This window comes from Nanorana parkeri, unplaced genomic scaffold, assembly GCF_000935625.1.
Source record: "Nanorana parkeri isolate BGI_ZX_2015 unplaced genomic scaffold, ASM93562v1 scaffold503, whole genome shotgun sequence".
In the NCBI taxonomy this organism is placed as follows: Eukaryota; Metazoa; Chordata; class Amphibia; order Anura; family Dicroglossidae; genus Nanorana; species Nanorana parkeri.
In genome coordinates this window covers 525,403-544,415 of record NW_017306771.1, presented here as the reverse complement: position 1 = coordinate 544,415, position 19,013 = coordinate 525,403, and the positions used below count along the sequence as shown (strand labels likewise).

General features: G+C 40.9%; 1 protein-coding gene across 1 annotated transcript in view; it reads right to left on the bottom strand.

Annotated features, from left to right (window-relative positions):
* Positions 1-19,013, bottom strand: part of POLA1 (DNA polymerase alpha 1, catalytic subunit) — a 282,895-nt gene that overhangs the window by 78,249 nt on the left and 185,633 nt on the right. Inside the window, exon 35 of the mRNA XM_018561137.1 lies at positions 3,904-4,020. Coding sequence (XP_018416639.1) covers positions 3,904-4,020 — 117 coding nt within the window. The remainder of the gene's footprint in view (positions 1-3,903; positions 4,021-19,013) is intronic.

The window sequence follows — 19,013 nt, the reverse complement described above, 5'->3', positions numbered from 1 at the left end:
TTTTTTTAAATTTCGGTGATTTTTCCTTACTGTAGTAAAAAAATAAAAACCCCAGTGGTGAATAAATACCACCAAAAGAAAGCTCTATCTGTCCCCAAAAAAGGGTATAAAATTCATTTCAGTACAGCGCTGCATGACGGAATAAATGTCAGTCAAAGTAACGCAGCGCTGAATACTGAAAAATGGCCTGGATGGGAAGGGGGTTTAACACCGCGGATGTCAACTGGTTAATATGCCTAGTCAGGGCAGTGTCAAGTGATGGAAATGTCCTAGCAGCACAGCATGACCTACAGTTGTGTGAAAAAGTGTTGGCCCCCTTCCTGATTTTTCATTGTTTCGCACGTTTGCCACACTTAAATGTTTCAGATCATCAAACAAATTTAATTAGTCAAAGATAACACAAGTAAACACAACATGCAGTTTTTAAAGGAAGGTTTTTATTATTAAGGGAAAACAAAATCCAAACCCACATGGCCCTGTGTAAAAAAAATGTAAAATATGGTAGTGGTAGTGTGATGGTCTGGGGCTGTTTTGCTGCTTCAGGACCTGGAAGGCTGTGATAAATGGAACCATGAATTCCGCTGTCTACTAATAAATCCTGAAGGATAATGTGCGGCCATCTGTTCATGTGCTCAAGCTGAAGGGAACTTGGGTTCTGCAGCAGGACAATTCACTCCACAATGGCACTTCCCAAAGTACTCCCTCAGGTGAACTGAGACCTCACCCCAAGCTAATCAGTTTTATATATTTATTACATTTACAACATTGGTTGTGGTGGTTTTTTTTAAAGAGGACTCAAATATTTAGAAATCGTAGAAATTTATTAAAGATCATTTAAAAAGATTTTTTGTTGATAATTTTAAAAGTTAAAAACAATGCTCATATATATAAACTTACAACAAAAAAAACCTGAGGAAGCCTACAAGTGAAACGCGTAGGGGACTAATCAAGTGATACGGCACTGCATACGAAAATTCATGAATTATGATTATGTACAATATGATATGAATTCTGTATAAAGTATCTATGAAATGTGTAAATAAGGAGTAACCTTAGGGACACAAGAACCATGCATATATATGAGCATTGTTTTTAACTTTTACAATTATCAACAAAAAATCTTTTTAAATGAACTTTAATACATTTCTACGATTTATAAATATTTGAGTCCTCTTTAAAAAACCCCACCACAACCAATGTTGTAAATGTATATAAAACTGCAGCAGGACAATGATCCAAAACACACCAGCAAGTCCACCTCTGAATGGCGGAAGAAAAACAAAATGAAGACTTTGGAATGGCCTAGTCAAAGTCCTGACCTGAATCCTATTGAGATGCTGTGGCATGACCATAAAAAGGCGGTTCATGCTCGAAAATCTTCCAATGTGGCTGAATTACAACAATTCTGCAAAGATGAGTGGACCAAAATTCCTGCACCGCGCTGTAACAGACTCATTGCAAGTTATCGCAAACGATTGATTGCAGTTCTTGCTGCTAAGGGTGGCCCAACCAGTTATTAGGTTTAAAGGGCAAACACTTTTTCACACAGGTCCATGTGGGTTTGGATTTTGTTTTCCCTTAATAATAAAAACCTTCCTTTAAAAACTGCATGTTGTGTTTACTTGTGTTATCTTGGACTAATATTTAAATTTGTTTGATGATCTAAAACATTAAAGTGTGTTTTTCTTTTTGGCACGGAGGCTGAGCAATCATTTATATGACAATAGAAGTTACTATTCTTTACATTGCTGAGAAATTTCCCTCCCCCCGGGTCCGTGGAAAAATGTTCTCCCACGAAACCCGGTCCATGGTGCCAAAATGTTTGGGTACCGCTGTACTACAGGATGTTTGCTTTTGAAATGCATGGTACAGTATAGACAGAGCTCCAACTCACCCAGCCCCATGCATAAATACCAACTGAGCAGTCAGGAGACAAAGCAGAACATCACACGGATACTTACTTCTGACCGTAATTAGTAAAAAAATAAAAACCCCAGTGGTGAATAAATACCACCAAAAGAAAGCTCTATCTGTCCCCAAAAAAGGGTATAAAATTCATTTCAGTACAGCGCTGCATGACGGAATAAATGTCAGTCAAAGTAACGCAGCGCTGAATACTGAAAAATGGCCTGGATGGGAAGGGGGTTTAACACCGCGGATGTCAACTGGTTAATATGCCTAGTCAGGGCAGTGTCAAGTGATGGAAATGTCCTAGCAGCACAGCATGACCTACAGTTGTGTGAAAAAGTGTTGGCCCCCTTCCTGATTTTTCATTGTTTCGCACGTTTGCCACACTTAAATGTTTCAGATCATCAAACAAATTTAATTAGTCAAAGATAACACAAGTAAACACAACATGCAGTTTTTAAAGGAAGGTTTTTATTATTAAGGGAAAACAAAATCCAAACCCACATGGCCCTGTGTAAAAAAAATGTAAAATATGGTAGTGGTAGTGTGATGGTCTGGGGCTGTTTTGCTGCTTCAGGACCTGGAAGGCTGTGATAAATGGAACCATGAATTCCGCTGTCTACTAATAAATCCTGAAGGATAATGTGCGGCCATCTGTTCATGTGCTCAAGCTGAAGGGAACTTGGGTTCTGCAGCAGGACAATTCACTCCACAATGGCACTTCCCAAAGTACTCCCTCAGGTGAACTGAGACCTCACCCCAAGCTAATCAGTTTTATATATTTATTACATTTACAACATTGGTTGTGGTGGTTTTTTTTAAAGAGGACTCAAATATTTAGAAATCGTAGAAATTTATTAAAGATCATTTAAAAAGATTTTTTGTTGATAATTTTAAAAGTTAAAAACAATGCTCATATATATAAACTTACAACAAAAAAAACCTGAGGAAGCCTACAAGTGAAACGCGTAGGGGACTAATCAAGTGATACGGCACTGCATACGAAAATTCATGAATTATGATTATGTACAATATGATATGAATTCTGTATAAAGTATCTATGAAATGTGTAAATAAGGAGTAACCTTAGGGACACAAGAACCATGCATATATATGAGCATTGTTTTTAACTTTTACAATTATCAACAAAAAATCTTTTTAAATGAACTTTAATACATTTCTACGATTTATAAATATTTGAGTCCTCTTTAAAAAACCCCACCACAACCAATGTTGTAAATGTATATAAAACTGCAGCAGGACAATGATCCAAAACACACCAGCAAGTCCACCTCTGAATGGCGGAAGAAAAACAAAATGAAGACTTTGGAATGGCCTAGTCAAAGTCCTGACCTGAATCCTATTGAGATGCTGTGGCATGACCATAAAAAGGCGGTTCATGCTCGAAAATCTTCCAATGTGGCTGAATTACAACAATTCTGCAAAGATGAGTGGACCAAAATTCCTGCACCGCGCTGTAACAGACTCATTGCAAGTTATCGCAAACGATTGATTGCAGTTCTTGCTGCTAAGGGTGGCCCAACCAGTTATTAGGTTTAAAGGGCAAACACTTTTTCACACAGGTCCATGTGGGTTTGGATTTTGTTTTCCCTTAATAATAAAAACCTTCCTTTAAAAACTGCATGTTGTGTTTACTTGTGTTATCTTGGACTAATATTTAAATTTGTTTGATGATCTAAAACATTAAAGTGTGTTTTTCTTTTTGGCACGGAGGCTGAGCAATCATTTATATGACAATAGAAGTTACTATTCTTTACATTGCTGAGAAATTTCCCTCCCCCCGGGTCCGTGGAAAAATGTTCTCCCACGAAACCCGGTCCATGGTGCCAAAATGTTTGGGTACCGCTGTACTACAGGATGTTTGCTTTTGAAATGCATGGTACAGTATAGACAGAGCTCCAACTCACCCAGCCCCATGCATAAATACCAACTGAGCAGTCAGGAGACAAAGCAGAACATCACACGGATACTTACTTCTGACCGTAAAGTTGCTTTCATACAGGCCTGGCAGATTGGCCCACTGCGGGAGAAGTTAAGGGGAACACGACGTGTCCGGTTCTGGCAGGTCTGTTCTTCACATACTAGCCAACCCTGAAAACAACCAAAAATGAAAATATTACCCTGAGGTTCAGTATTCATTAGGAATAAAATTTGAATATTATGAGCAATATTTTACACTAAACATGACCGGCAAATTTACTTCCTGCACCTACAGGAAATTTTATATTGTACATAGTGTCAGGAATGGAACAACTAGCTTCAAATTTCACAGAAAACAACAGCTGAAGCTAGCTGTGCAAACCTATTATATAATGTTGGGGGGTTTTAAGTAATTTTCAGGCCTAAAATGTGGAATATAACATGGGTACAAAAAATGAAAAAAAAAGCCTGTCATGAAGGGGTTAAAATATCATAAAAGGTTGTGCTAACCAAAGATCATGTTCATTAACCAGTTAAGCTCCACAGCCTTTTCTGTATTTAGGCTCTGGGTCTATTCGGCAATAACTGTCCTACTTACAGTGAGACATGTTTGTGGGACAAACCTGCCTTTTTTCAGTTAGTATTATTACAGATAGAGAATTCTATTTTTTTTTTTTTTTAGAAATCTCTCCTGTTGATCATAATGCTTAAATTAGGTTTCTGGTACAAAGTGTGACCAAGTAATTTACAAACTAATGTGTGACTTTAAAATGCACTTTTTTTTTAAATTTAATGCTACCTTGAGCTACAGAAATAACAAAAACAAACATTGCCCCATACCTAAACTAGAACATTGCCAGGCATGCTTACATTGGCCACCTTTTATGCACTTAGCTTGTTCTTTTTCTTCAAGCAACTCTTTCTGATACAGGCCTGACATTATGGAGCTGAATACAGTAAGAGAAGCTGAATGCACACAATACATTACTACTTTGGCCTGAGCTTGTGACAGTAACCAAAGAACAGGAAAGAGAACGACCCATGCAACAGTTTATATTTTCAAAGCTGCTTGGCATCCCTGGATTCATTAAACTAATTTGCTCACTTTGCTATACTGCTCAGCTGCCAGAAGCAAAGATAATATTCTGTATTTCTGGGTATGGTAGAACACATGTCTATCTGCTCTCTCTCATGTGACAGCACTGATATGTGAGGGTCAGGGGACAGTTTTTAGCCCTGTAAAAGTTGTGACTGGATTGAATCCAAGATTACATAGGGGGTTTAATTTCCTTTTGCCAAGTGGCTGGAATAGAGTGAAACAGTAGGAAAGGAGAGTCGGTGACGCTGGGAAAGGAGGGCATTTAAGTGGCAATAAACTCAGGAGTGAAACCCTAAAAATGCCTTCAAGTACCTTAACTATTATAACAAAATGTAGCTTATTTGTGTATCACTCAGCTATAGATCCTCAAATCATCTCTGAATTGGTGCTGACACTGTACTTCCAAGCGAGCTTGGAGTGGTGACTACTTTACAACACACTCAGGGATCATAGGGAACAACAGTAGCCACCCTCCAGAAGGAAGGACAGTGTCAACACCTATTCAGATATGATTTGAGGATCAAATGCCGAGTGATGCACAAAGATGATACATTTTGTTAATAGTTATGATACTTGAATGCATTTTAAGATTTAAATTCTGAGCTTAGTGTCACTTTAAAACAAACTGTATGGCCAAACAACAGGCTTCATTAAAAAGGTAAAATTCAAACAGAACTGTTAATTATGTCAGTATAACTGCTCATATTCTATATGAATAGTCTATATTCTAAAACGGTATCCTATCAGAAATTTCAAAGAAAAAAAAAAAGAAAAATTAGAACTAGATAACATTTATTAGACACAGACCAGGCAAGAAAATACAGAAAACCTACAGAGTGAGAAACAAAAAAAAAGGTACAGTAAACCGTGGTGGAGATTCAGAGGCAATACAAAGATGTGATACATGGGCAAAAATATTGCCACTGCACCTGTGTTCAAAACAAACAGCAACTATATCTCAGTAAATAGGCTGACACACTCATCATTTGTATGGAAGACATAATGTAATTTGTAGCCACTTCCTTACAGATATAATTACCATTAAAGAGATCTCTGTGTTTATCACACTTCTATTCAGTCCCTATTTAGGTATGTTTGCACTTCATATCTGGTAATCTCACTTCACAAATGGCAATAACTAGCATTATCATTAGTGGAAATTAAAATTAAATACAAGATGACATCATACGTTCTTCTATTTTACATACTGAAAATCAGCCCTGGTGATTTCATTTATTTTTGTTAAAATGCTATTAAAGTCAAAAGGTTTTAAGCAGTATCAAATGCTGATTAAATCACTCACAGTGGATTTTGCTCCTTGATGTTTAAGGCCTGGTTCACACCTAGGCATTTTTGAGCAGTTGGAAAAATCACTTTTAAACACCCAATCCAAGAAATCCCATGATTTTCAATGGTACCTGTTCACACCTGAGCAGCACAACGCCCAAAAAGGTAAATTAGCTTCTTTGGGCAGTTAACAGCGCGTTGTCCCCTCATTGACTTCAAGGGAACCAGCAGAAAACGCATGGCAGAAGCATGTTACACATTTTCATGCGTTTATCCATTGACCGCAATGTTTTCACATACAAATGTGGCAAACGCACAAATAACCGCACACTGAACCCGTGTGTACAAACACGCAAAAAAAAAAAAACTATGCTGCCTAGGTGTGAACCCCAACCTATAAGTTTCAGTTTTCTGCAGAATCAGCTGGTTCGCTGGGCACTGATACTGTTTTAGGGCGTCTCCTCCTCCTTGCATGGACGAATGGAGCCCTCCTTATGTGTACTAGCTTGTGTCTGTGAATAAAAAGGCCATCAGTCTAATAAGTGGCCGGCTGCTGGAGACTGCTCTGTCCCTCATGATCTTGTACTGGACAGGAAGTTCAGAGAAGCCAAATAGAAAGAGTTTGAGGCAGCTGTTCTGAGGCATGTTGCCTGTGATTGGTCAAAACGGTAAAGACATACTTTGCTAGGCAATAAGTCTTTTTTTGATAGGATTTATAAAAACAAAAGATTGAGACTTTAATACTACTTTAAAGTAGTGACTATCTCAATGCATCACAAATAAAAATATACCAAGGTTTGGTCAACAAAATACATTTTCGTTAAAAGGAACTTGGAGTAATATACTGTATAAGCCGCCATTGTCGTGAAGGTGTGGTCTTCCTGAGCCATCATTGTGATCTTTGTGTTCATGCAAGGTTGGCTGAACCTGTTCAACATAAATTCCAGCATATTTCTACTGAGTGAGCCACAGGTGGTGCGTACAACCACCCAAAGAAGTTAATGTCTAAAATATTATGCAGGCACTCTAATATAATATTAAAAAAACAAAAATACACACCAGCAAAGTCTTGTAAAGGCAGTGGAAACATTAAACCAAGAGCTGAAATACTCGGAAATGCATTTTCATCCAGTTGTATAATTCTATTCCAACTTAGAGCTACAAATGAAGTGTGGTGTATATTATATGAACATCTAAAAGCACGCTGGAATACCTGCCTAAAATCGTACTATTTTTCGGCGGGTTTGTAGCGTGCTCGGAAGACGAAAGCCGCACGGACCGGTGTGCGCAAGCACACACTGCCCGCTCAGCATTGCAATCATCGGCAAGCCCTCCCCTCAGCGGGGAGGGCTTGCAATAATCGCAAGTACGATCTGCCTGTCCAAGATGGGAAGGTCGTACAAAATTTTAATGACCTTACAACTAACCCACAACGAAAGTCGTGTGATGGTTGTAAGGTGTATGGCCAGCTTTACACTTGCACAAAGTGAAGGATTTTGTAGGATTAGAGTCAGGTGTATGATTAACCAAGCAGTTGATAATGATCATTCATTTCATAGGTAGGTTGAAACACAGTCATTAACTGGAACAAAAAACAGCTGTGTAGGAGGCTTAAAACTGGGTGAGGTACAGCCAAACTCTGCTACTAAGGTGAGGTTGTGGAAGACAGTTTCATGTCACAGGTAGTACACCATGGCAAGATTAAGCACAGCAACAAGGTAGTTATACCGCATCAGCAAGGTCTCTCCCAGGGGAAAGAGTAGCAGAAGCAGAGGGGGTTTCAAGATGTGCAGTTCAAGTTCTTTTGGAGAAGCACAAAGAAATGGGCAATGTTAAAAGGACTGTAGATGCAATTGTCAGCCAAGGAAACAATGCCACAGATGACACATCAAGCTTACTTATCTTCGACATCGTAAGATGTCCAGCAGTGCCATTGGCACGGAACTGGTGGAAACCAATGGGACCCAGGTACACCCATCTACTGTCCAGAAGGGGTCTTCATGGAAGAATTGCGGCCAAAGAGCCATACCTCCAACGTGGAAACAAGGTTAAGGGACTCAACTATGTACAAAAACATAGGAACTGGGGTGCAGAAAAATTCAGCAGGTGCTCTAGACTGATGAGTCAAAATTTTAAATATCTGAATGTAGCAGGAGTCAGTTCGTTTGCCAAAGGGCTGGAGAGCGGTACAATAATGAGTGTCTGCAGCAACAGTGAAGCATGGTGGAGGTTCCTTGCAAGTCTGGAGCTGCATTTCTGCTAATGGAGTTGGAGATTGTCAGGATCAATGGTGGGTTCAATTCTAATACAAGCAGATACTTATCCGTCATGCCATCGCAACAGGGAGGCGTGTGATTGCCCCCAAATTTATTCTGCAGGAGAATAACCCCAAACATACAACCAATGTAATTAAGAGCTATCTTCAGCGTAAAGAAGAACAAGGAGTCCTGGAAGTGATGGTTTGGCCCCCACAAAGCCATGATCTCCACATCGAGTGCAGGTGTACCTAGAAGTAGTAATGCCCTTTTTTTAGGCAAAGGGTGGTCACACTAAATATTGACTTGATTTGGATTTCTCTTTTCATTTACTTTCCATTTAATTGATTTAAAAAACGATTAACTTATTCCTGAAAGCATTTTAGTTTATAGCAATTTGTTGCTGATGTTTTTATAATTTTACACACCCATAGGTTCATTTTTTAGCTTATGATCTTCAAACTAAGTAAAATTTACAATGTTTTACACTAATGGAAAATGTTCATTTGGATGTGTATGCCCTAAGTAATAGTAATATCTAACTATATGCTGCTGTATTATACAAAGGGTTGTGGCACCAGCTGGTGTGCCTGAGCCATTGCTGAAATATGCATCTAGACATGTCGTTTCATATAACCAAAAATGGCATTTGTTTGAAGCACAAAGCTTTAGCAAACAAAATGTCATTCAGTTAGGGATTACGCCCTATCCCTTACAGCCAGAGAAGGTGCCATATTGGCCTCTGTTTAGACTGCAGTTGCCATGGTGTTGCACATGTGATCAGCTATGACACCAGCCATTTGAGGGCTCAAAAGTTCAGTTGAGAGCTGAACCCTGGAAAGTTGGCATGCCTTAAAATGTACGGTAACTGTTTTGGGAGACATTAAATTGGTGTATCAAGTTCCTCCTGTAGGTATGTATAGCCAAATGTTTTTTGGAGTAAGGTAGGGTTAAATACCCTGCCAAGTCTCTGTATTTCCCTTCACTTTCTGTCCCAGAGATGCAAGAGGAGGTTAAAGAGAAATCTCACAAAGTGAGAGGAATTCCCTTCTTGGACAGTTGTCCCCAAAAAAGGTGTCTCCATTGGAAGATTTCCCATTATCTCTTGTTCTAGGGATAATGCCAAGATGTTTTGATGTTAAGATAATTGCTCTCTCAGTTTTGTCTAGGGATATACATTAAGTTCACACCAGCATCACAGTACGGTGTGCTAACAAAAATGCAGCAGGCTGGATCTTTGGCCTGTCGGTGCCAGTCATTTTAATGAGTTGGCTGCTTTACTGCAAGACACATAAATGCGTGATGCAATGCAGATTAATGTGTGTTTAATGCACAGCAACAGATAACCTTGGTGTGACTGGGCCCTAAATCTACTGTTTTATTCTGTTTGCAACTATTCTATTGTGTAGACGTTTGGCTTCCAGGGAACAGAATGTGACACCTGCAACATCTTTACGTTGAGACAAAAATCCTCACATCATTACTACATTTACTTATTTCAGGTATTTATACAGTGCCAACAATTTATGCAGTGCTGCACATTTAAATCAGCCATATTCATTGCTTACCAAGAAATGTACAGAACGTTCAAGCTCATAAAAGAACTGAACTCTATAAACTGTAGTTCAGCTCATTTCGCCACAAATGGGAAGCTAGGTCATTGGAACAACATGATGTTTGGGAATATTGTCAATATTTTATTGCAATACTAAGAACCACATTAATCACACCTGTGCTGGTAGGTGTGGTTTAGGTAAACAAATGCTGTAATATCAACTTTCTAAACATATGACCAAAATGGGAGTACACTAAGTTTTTGCACGAAAATGTAAACAGATTATGCATGATCAAATTACATGCATGCCAATCCTATGGTCATGCTACATGATTGTACAGCAGGAAAGCTACTTGGCAAGAGAACGGTTAAAATGGTAACTAGGGCAGAAAATTACTGGGCAAAGTTTGTTCATTTAACTTTAATTAATTTGTCCTTGAGAACTGTGCTAATGAAACCGAATTTCTTCTGTGCTTTTGAAGAATAGTTTCAATGGACTGTAAACAGGGCCAAGCTGAGACAAGGGAACTGGCTGAGCTGGGGGGTTGCTAGGTGATGCAGAATGTAAACCCACAAACTCGTTAAAGTTTTACTTAGCTTTCAGGAACTCTCTCAGGCCCTCCAAAATTTTTAGAAGACTGCAAATTCAGGGGGCCATTTAAAGGCAAGCATCCTAAGAAACAGATTTGTTAGACCTTGGTCAACTCATGACCCTAAATGACACTAGAGGCAAGAAACCGAAATGCCAAACTCTAAAATCACACACCAATTTAAGCTAGAAAACATCCAATAGGCACATGCCTATGTGCAGCTTAAATTTCAAAGCCTGCTGCCCCCTCATGTGTTTTTAGCATACATACCTTCTTTCTAGGAGTTTCCTTTTTGGTTTTATGATAACCAGGGTCCTCTTCATCAGTTTGTGGGCTGTCCTTACTCTTCAACAGAATGGCACTCACATAATGATGTGCTAGTGGTGTTCTGTGCAGCAGTACTGTCAGCTTAGGCTACGATGATGACGCACCCACAGGGAGTTTGTCCAAGATGAACTGGTGTTCTTTAACCCTAAAAAGCAGCAGCAGAAGGCTGGCATGGAGTGTCTTTGCAGGACAGCATCAGAAAGGAATGGAGTATTGCTGCGAAAAGCTACATTTTAGATTTAAAAAATTAGCCAGCATTTGTTAAAACTTTAAGACAATTTATGTTGGGTACCACTCCTTAACATGCTGACTTTGATGAGAAAATGATTCACTAAATGTAATGCCAAGCACTGGTGAAATAACTACAGTATTTTTTTCACAAAGAAATGGCACCTATAAAATTCTGGTTGTTCCTGATAAGTTCTAAAGCACAATTTACTCTAAAGCATTATTTACTCTAATCTGGGAAAAGGAGATATATTTTGAGATTTGGAAAAATATAGGAGCAAGGTATCTAAAAAGGAGAAAAAACCCCCAAAAAACCCCACAATACATAAACAAAAAAAGGGGTACTTTCACACCAGATGCAGTGCGTTCCGGTCCGATTCTGGCCAGAACGCACTGCAATGCATTGCTCTTTTTTGTGGGGCAGGAGGGAGCGTGGCGGGCCATTGAAGTGAATGGCACCGTAGCCACGCCCTCTGGCTGCAATGCGATCGCAAGGCACATTGTACCTGCGGTGCGATCAAAATAGTGCTTGCAGCATTTTGATCGCACCGCACTGGATCGGTCTGCAGGCACTGGATTCCCACATTTTCTAATTGGATTAAAATTCAAAAAATCTGTGAAAGATGTGTGAATCTTCTGTGAAAACTTTTATAAATAGGCCCTTATAGTGGTATCCGCTCTCCACACTGAGCCTGCATTTTAAACTTTTTTTTAATGTAAAATGCAGGTCAGTGTGGAGTCTCTGCATACTGCTGCAGAGAACACTCTCAGATTGGAAGGCCTGGTCATGTAATCTTTAAAAGTCAAGACAGGTTTTCTTCTCCTCCCAGCACTTTTCATTAGAATGGGGATTTGCTCTCAGTCACTTTTCTCCACTGGACATTTACCCTCGTCTAAGAAGGATTTTTACACTGTTATTTCATTACAGGAAGTTAAAAGAAATCTCCTCTGTAGGACAGTGCAGAAAAATTCAGAGTTAGGACTTACCGGTAACTGTATTTCCATTAGTCTTCCAGGACAGCATCACGAGATGGAATCTCCTCCCCCACACACAGGAAACACGTCACTTAATCTGTTTAAAAGACCCTCCTCTCCTCCACTCCCTCAGTCATCACGAGAACCGAAGGCAAGCTGGAAAAAGACAAGGCACATACAGGCAATACCACTACATCACATTAACACTACAAGCATCAATGGGCGGGCAGTTGCTGTCCTGGAAGACTAATGGAAATAGAGTTACCGGTAAGTCCTAACTCTGAATTTCCCATAACGTCTTCCAGGACAGCATCACGAGAGGATAACCAAGAACTTACCAATTAGGGCGGGACCACAGCTTGTAGTACCTTCCTGCCAAATGCCTGATCCCCTGCGGTATTGAGATTGACTTCAGATTCACTTCCGCCCAGGAAAATATTTCCTTGGCTAGAAGCTGCAGCGGCCAACTTCTTGTGCCCCCCGAAGCCACCATTCTTAGTGACACCGGCTGACTCAACTGAAGCCGACTGACGGCCGCGGAGACCTTGGCCACCTTCTCCCGAGGAAGGAAAATCCTCTGCTGGTTGGAATCCAAGATGTACCCCAGATAAGTAATCACCCGAGAAGGTTCTAGGTTGGATTTCTGGATATTCAAAATCCATCCCAACCCCTGAAGCCAATCCTGGGTCACTCTTAAGTCCCCTCGATATGGTGTCCTTCAAAACCCCCATGTCTTCAAAGGCTAAGTCACACCTCTTGGATAACTTAGCCAATGGGGTTCACAAAAGACTGAGGGAGTGGAGGAGAGGAGGGTCTTTTAAACAGATTAAGTGACGTGTTTCCTGTGTGTGGGGGAGGAGATTCCATCTCGTGATGCTGTCCTGGAAGACGTTATGCGAAAAAAGTGTATTTTTAAACATTCCCTACACTATTCAAAACCAATGGGGGTTAGAAAGAACTTCACATTACAGCTTCATCACTAACCATCACACAGACGGTTGATTGATGACCTCATCAGTGTGGTCAATATCCACATTGCTTTCTCCTCCTGTAAGCAAGCACACAGTTTTAGATGCAGCACAGCCTAACTGGCTATTTTGTTCTTTTTTTCCTTTTCCTTATGAGTTTTGCAGGGTGGGGGAATATAGATAGCCAAGAACAAAAAGTTAAGTTAAAGGAGAACTATGGGGTCAGTGTTTTTCCCCATAGTTCTCCTTAGGGTAACGGGAGGACACAAACTAGCGTCCTCCCGTTACCCTAAGATCAGTATACCGCGAGCTACAGCTCGCGGTATACCGAGACGCTGCAGCCGGAGCGGATCCCGACCTGGATGTCGGGATCCGCCCAGCTGCGTGAGTGACAGCTGGCTCTGCCTATCTAGAGGCAGAGCCAGCTGTACCCGCCCCCTCCCCCGTCCATTCTGCCAGTCAGCACTGGCAGATCGGAGCGGGGAGAGGGGAATCCAGCCCCTCCCCCTGTCACAGCAGAGAGCCGTAACAGGATCGAGAGGTGAGCGAACCCGGTATGTGTTCGCTCACCTCCCGATCTACTGAGCCGACCTGTGACAGTCTCATTGTCACAGGTCGGCTAGAACTATGAGGTGAGTGGAAATCACTCATCTCATAGTTCTCCTTTAAGGTAATTACACTACCTGTATTACAATATATTGGTAAAGTACACACAACTGAAGTTGTTTTTCTGTGTAGAGCTTAGCTGCAATGTTTACTTAATAACCATTTAAAAGAGGGTTTTAAATGTAAGCATCCTGCCGGGAACCCTGTAAACGTCCAGATCTGGCCTATTTCCATATACAAAGTGGGAAGGATGCAACTATTCATCAGATAAGTCCCGTGGATATACACGTTTCACGTGCATTAATCTGCAGCACATTCATTTCAATGTGTTGCCTAATGCATGACAAATCACACCAAAGAGGTGTATGCACATATATATATATATATATATGTTGCACCAAAAGTATGGTCATTTTCTAACATGCATTTAGGGTGCCATTAAAGGAGAACTATGAGGTGAGTGATTTTTCACTCTACCTCATAGTTCGAGCCGACGTGTGACAATGAAACTGACACGTCGGCTCAAAAGATCGGGAAGTGAGCGAACGCATACCGTCGCTCGCTCACTTCTCGATCATGTCCCTGCAGAGAGCCGTGACTATGACGCCAGGCTCCATGCAGGGATTCCCCCCCTCCCCCTCCTCCAGCGCTGACTGGCGGAACGAACGGGGTAGGGGGCAGGTACAGCTGGCTCTGCCTCTAGAGCCAGCTGTCACTCACCCAGCTGGGTGGATCGACAGTAATGTCGGGATCCGTCCCAGCTGCCGCGGTCTCAGAATACCGTGAGCTGTAGCTCCGATATACTGAGCTTTGGATCATGGGAGGACGCTAGAATATGCCCTCCCATGACCCTTAGGAGAACTATGGGGAAAAAAACACTTACCCCATAGTTCTCCTTTAACAAAAATGACCAACTGAAGCGCACCTGCAAAAAAGACACAGATCTTCATGCACACGTTCCCAGGTATGAACCAGGGCTAAGCCACAACTCAATCGTAAAAAAGCACCATTACAATGAGAGTACATAATGACAGATGAAAGTATAAGATCAAATGTTCAATCCTGTACCAATAGCTCATCAACTGTTGGCGGGCCCCTGCAACAAATAACTTACTAACAATAATTTCATAAAACAACTTTGAACACATACATAAATGGCTTTAACAATGCAAGTTTGAAAATAAACTGGTTGGTTAATTATCTGCGTCAATACCATTTTTTGTTTTAAGTAGAAGTAACTGGTTTGCTTAATACCCTTATCGCAAAGATATAAGCTTTGCCTTAGTTCTCTGCGAATTACAGTAGTCCCATCCTGGAGTGGCAACACTGCTCCTCTACACAATGCTCCTCAGTACAATGAGTAAGTATAAACCTAGGACTAGAAATGGGTTGCTGGCAGGATCACTAGGTGACAAAAAACGCAGCCACCACATCTATAAACTGGTAAGCTGCAATATCATACATTTTTGTTTTTAGATACACCTTAAAATGTGTGAATGTTTGAAAAGCCTTTTTGTATGTATAGTGAAAGTTGGAATCTAGGCAGATACAAAAGCTATAGAAGCTGTTAGAACAGTGTCTCTTGTATAATAAAGCATGCTAAAAGTAGAGTGAATATACTTACCTTTTTGATGGACTGTCTTGTAATGCTGCAGCTTTGTTTTTCCACATCCACTGCAATTATTCCACACTTCTTACAGGACATATTAGCTGGTCCAGAGGACCAGAGCTACGAGACAAGGCTACTAAATTTAAACATGTTCACATTAGAGGTGAGGAGATTAAGGGGGGATATGATTTCCATGTACAAGATGTTCAATGGTGGTAGCAACATTAGCGATAAACTGTTTAAAATTAACTCCATTACAAAAACTAGAGGCCACCACCTAAAATTGGTGGAAAAAAAATTCCAGCACAAGGGGCGAATGGGGGTTCTTCACAGTAAGATCAGTTAGGGTCTGGAACTCACTGCCACAGGCGGTGATTTCAGCAAATAATGTGGAATTGTTCAAGAAACTTTTGGACGATTTCTTAAGGGACCGTAATATAGAGGGGTAAGGGTACTCCTAGAATGAGATCCTAATGGGTTGGACTTGATGGACTAATGTCTTTATTCAACCTCAAATACTATGTAAAATTAAAACTATGGTAGGAGAAACAGTGTGTGGAGGAAGAAAGGCATTCTACCTAACCAAAAGGTCGAATACTAGCAAACGCCAGCAAACAGTGAAGCTGCAGTTTCAAAACCTGGGCCTTTGCAAAGTTATGTTTTTCATTCTTCTTTTAGCAGATATGCTTTTCTACATAGTGGCCCTGTGCTCAGAAGAAATGAGCTGAATGATGCTGTCTGCCATTCAACGCAGAAGACAAATAACATGTATTGGCAGAGAAGAGTACTGCAGGACAGCTCTGTACTTAAAGTGAGTATTGCAGCAAAATCTTTTTTTATTTCATCTCATAAAGGGCTACATGGTCCACTGTGGTAAACAGGTGTGATGTGTTAGGGTAGTCCATTAATTTGAACCAAAAACCTGTATGCATTTTTGGATTGCATGTTGCCTTGCGCTGCATAACAGGTGTGTTGGGGTGCCATCATTCGGACTGGTTATTGCAGCGTAGAGGCGTGAAACAGCCCTACAAGTTCTACCAGGTACTGGAGAGAGCATGTTTTTGTTGCTGTGCAATAAACGTATTCAATGTATTAAAACGACATGTGTTCAGTTACCCCTGGTCAGTAGATTTCAACTTTCATCTTTCTAAAGAGATGGTTGCTCTGAGCTATTCTGTATTACTTTTTGATTTGTTAAAGACTACCTGTCACTGAGGTATCATAAATCAGTCACCCAAATAAAGTAAGCCCTACTATTATAAGCCTTTGTTTCACTAACTGCCATTTTTTAGCCATTTAACTCAAGCATCTGTGAAATAAATGTAGTATACTCCCTGTAATGTCTATTTGTGTAGAGCAGCCAAAGACAAACTTTCCAATCTAACTGTTGGTTGTAAGTGAACTTTGTCCCCAGCAGAGGAGCCACTGATGAGAGATTGTTCACTGAAAGCACTTTATTAGATCATCAGTCAGAGGGTTTCACATGCACACGGCTAAAACATAGAATGCTAGTTGTAATATACCATAGAGCTAGCAGCAAACTGCACACACTGCTGAGAACTTTCCATGTACTGAACTCTTGAAAAAAGCACCCTCTCCACAGCTTAAATGCAGCTGCCTTTTTCAATGCGGCAAATGGGTAAATTTGACAAAAAAGCCACCATTAAGACTACATGAAAGGCTCAAGGCAACATCCTTTCAAAGCTTTGTACTTCAGTAATCAACAGATGTACTTATTCACCCCCCTTCCCTCCTCCCTACCAAACCCGATCAAGAACTATTTCTGAATGGTAGGAAATAATTCCACTTTGTACATCTTTTAGTTAATCAAGACTTTCTATTCAGCAATTTGACCTTTTGTTCAAAACAGGATTATCAGTTTTTCGCCAGTTACCAAGGGCGACTCGCATGGTGAACATAATTGCAATAATTTGCAAAACACCATGGCAACCCACATTACAACTAGGTAAATACTGGTCTTTTGTGCTACATTGTTATTTTCAGAGATGCTGAAGTCAAAGAACGAGTGACAAATGAACACAAAATGTATTTCCTAACTTGATTAATTAGGATGGTAACAGTCCTTAACAGTATATTCAACAAACAGCCCTGACTTTGTCTCTCCACCCACCTCTCCCTTCCACAGCACCACTAGCCTTGCCCTCCCCTCCTTTTCACCTCCACCCCAGACACATTTTTTCAGCCTGGAGAACAAACATCCCCATTTGCTCTTTTCTTCAACTTAATGGAATCCTTAATTACAGAATACTGTTCCCCTGCTCTTCATTACACTGAAAACAGACTGCCACAGCAGACAAGGGGTAGCCACAGTCATCTCGTCTGCTTCTCTTGGACACAGCATGCTTGATGATGGACCGCATTTCTTAGCGCATCGGCAGCTGTTCCAAGGCAGACAAAGAAGGGAGAGAAGGGGGGAATAAACCCACTACTTAACTTCCCATCACTAAAGCTCCTAGGCAGTATTTTATCAAAGACGGAGATGAGAAAACATTCCAAAGGAAGAGTTTGTGCTAAGGAAATACTTTGCCTTAAATCCACTTATCAAATAACTTACTTACAGAGGAGAACTGACAAGAGGCCTTTAAATAATTTAGTAAGTCTACTGTTAAGGTTCCTTCTGCATGCTTCTGACCGAGAGATGAAAAAAAATATGACAAACTTTGCAAGTTTTTGGAAAAAAAAAACCCACATCTACAATTAGCCATGTGATTTGCAGCAAGTCATCTCATCAGGAAGCAGTACAGAAAATAGGACCTCTGTGTAAAAATATTAAAACAACTCCAGCTGAAAATGAATTTTGTTTTGGATGAAGTGGTTAAGGGTTAGAACTTAAGGTTTTTTTATGTCTCTGACCTTGCTAGTGGATTCCCTCATCACTTCCTCTCCAGGAAGTGATGGTAAATCTCTCTATAGGGGACACTTATAAAAACGAAACAAACCTAGTTTTTATTAAAGCAGGAAAGGGTTAAGATATTTGACAATGTAATATTGTCCATGCCTTCCTATCCCATTGATGACTGCACACAATTTCTTGCACAGGTGCCACAGGAGACCAGAGGGGATCTCTGTAGGGCAGTGGTCCTCAACCTTTCTAGGGTCAGGACCCCTTGGTAACATTTGGCAATTTGTGGTGACCCCCAACAGTAAAAAAATTACGGATGACGTGGCTGCTGCAGCGACATCTGGCGGCGTGGCTGGAGAACGGACACTGCTGCGCTAGGAGAGGGCTGAGGACTCTCACCTAGCACAGCAGAAATCACACAGCGACCCACAGGTTGAGAACCACTGCTATAGGCAAAGACAGGACCAGGCTCTGCAGCTGGAACTAGAAGAATTGGATTTAAAATGTGTGGCTATATAACGTATGAGGTACATACTCCGCAGCACGTGGCGTCACAAGGGGGGTGCGGCCCGCACCGGGGTGCCACCATTGGAGGGGTGCCACCAAAATGACTGTCATTTTGGTGTCACCCCTTATGAAATGTCAGACACTCGGTCACGGACCGAGAGTGTCAGTAGAGAGAAGGGGACCCCGGCAGCATACCTTATCCCTCCGGGTGAACGTCCTCTCCTCTCTCTGCCGGCGTCCATCACCAAGATGGCCACCGGCAGGCGTCAAAAAGACCAGTGCACTTGCGTGATGG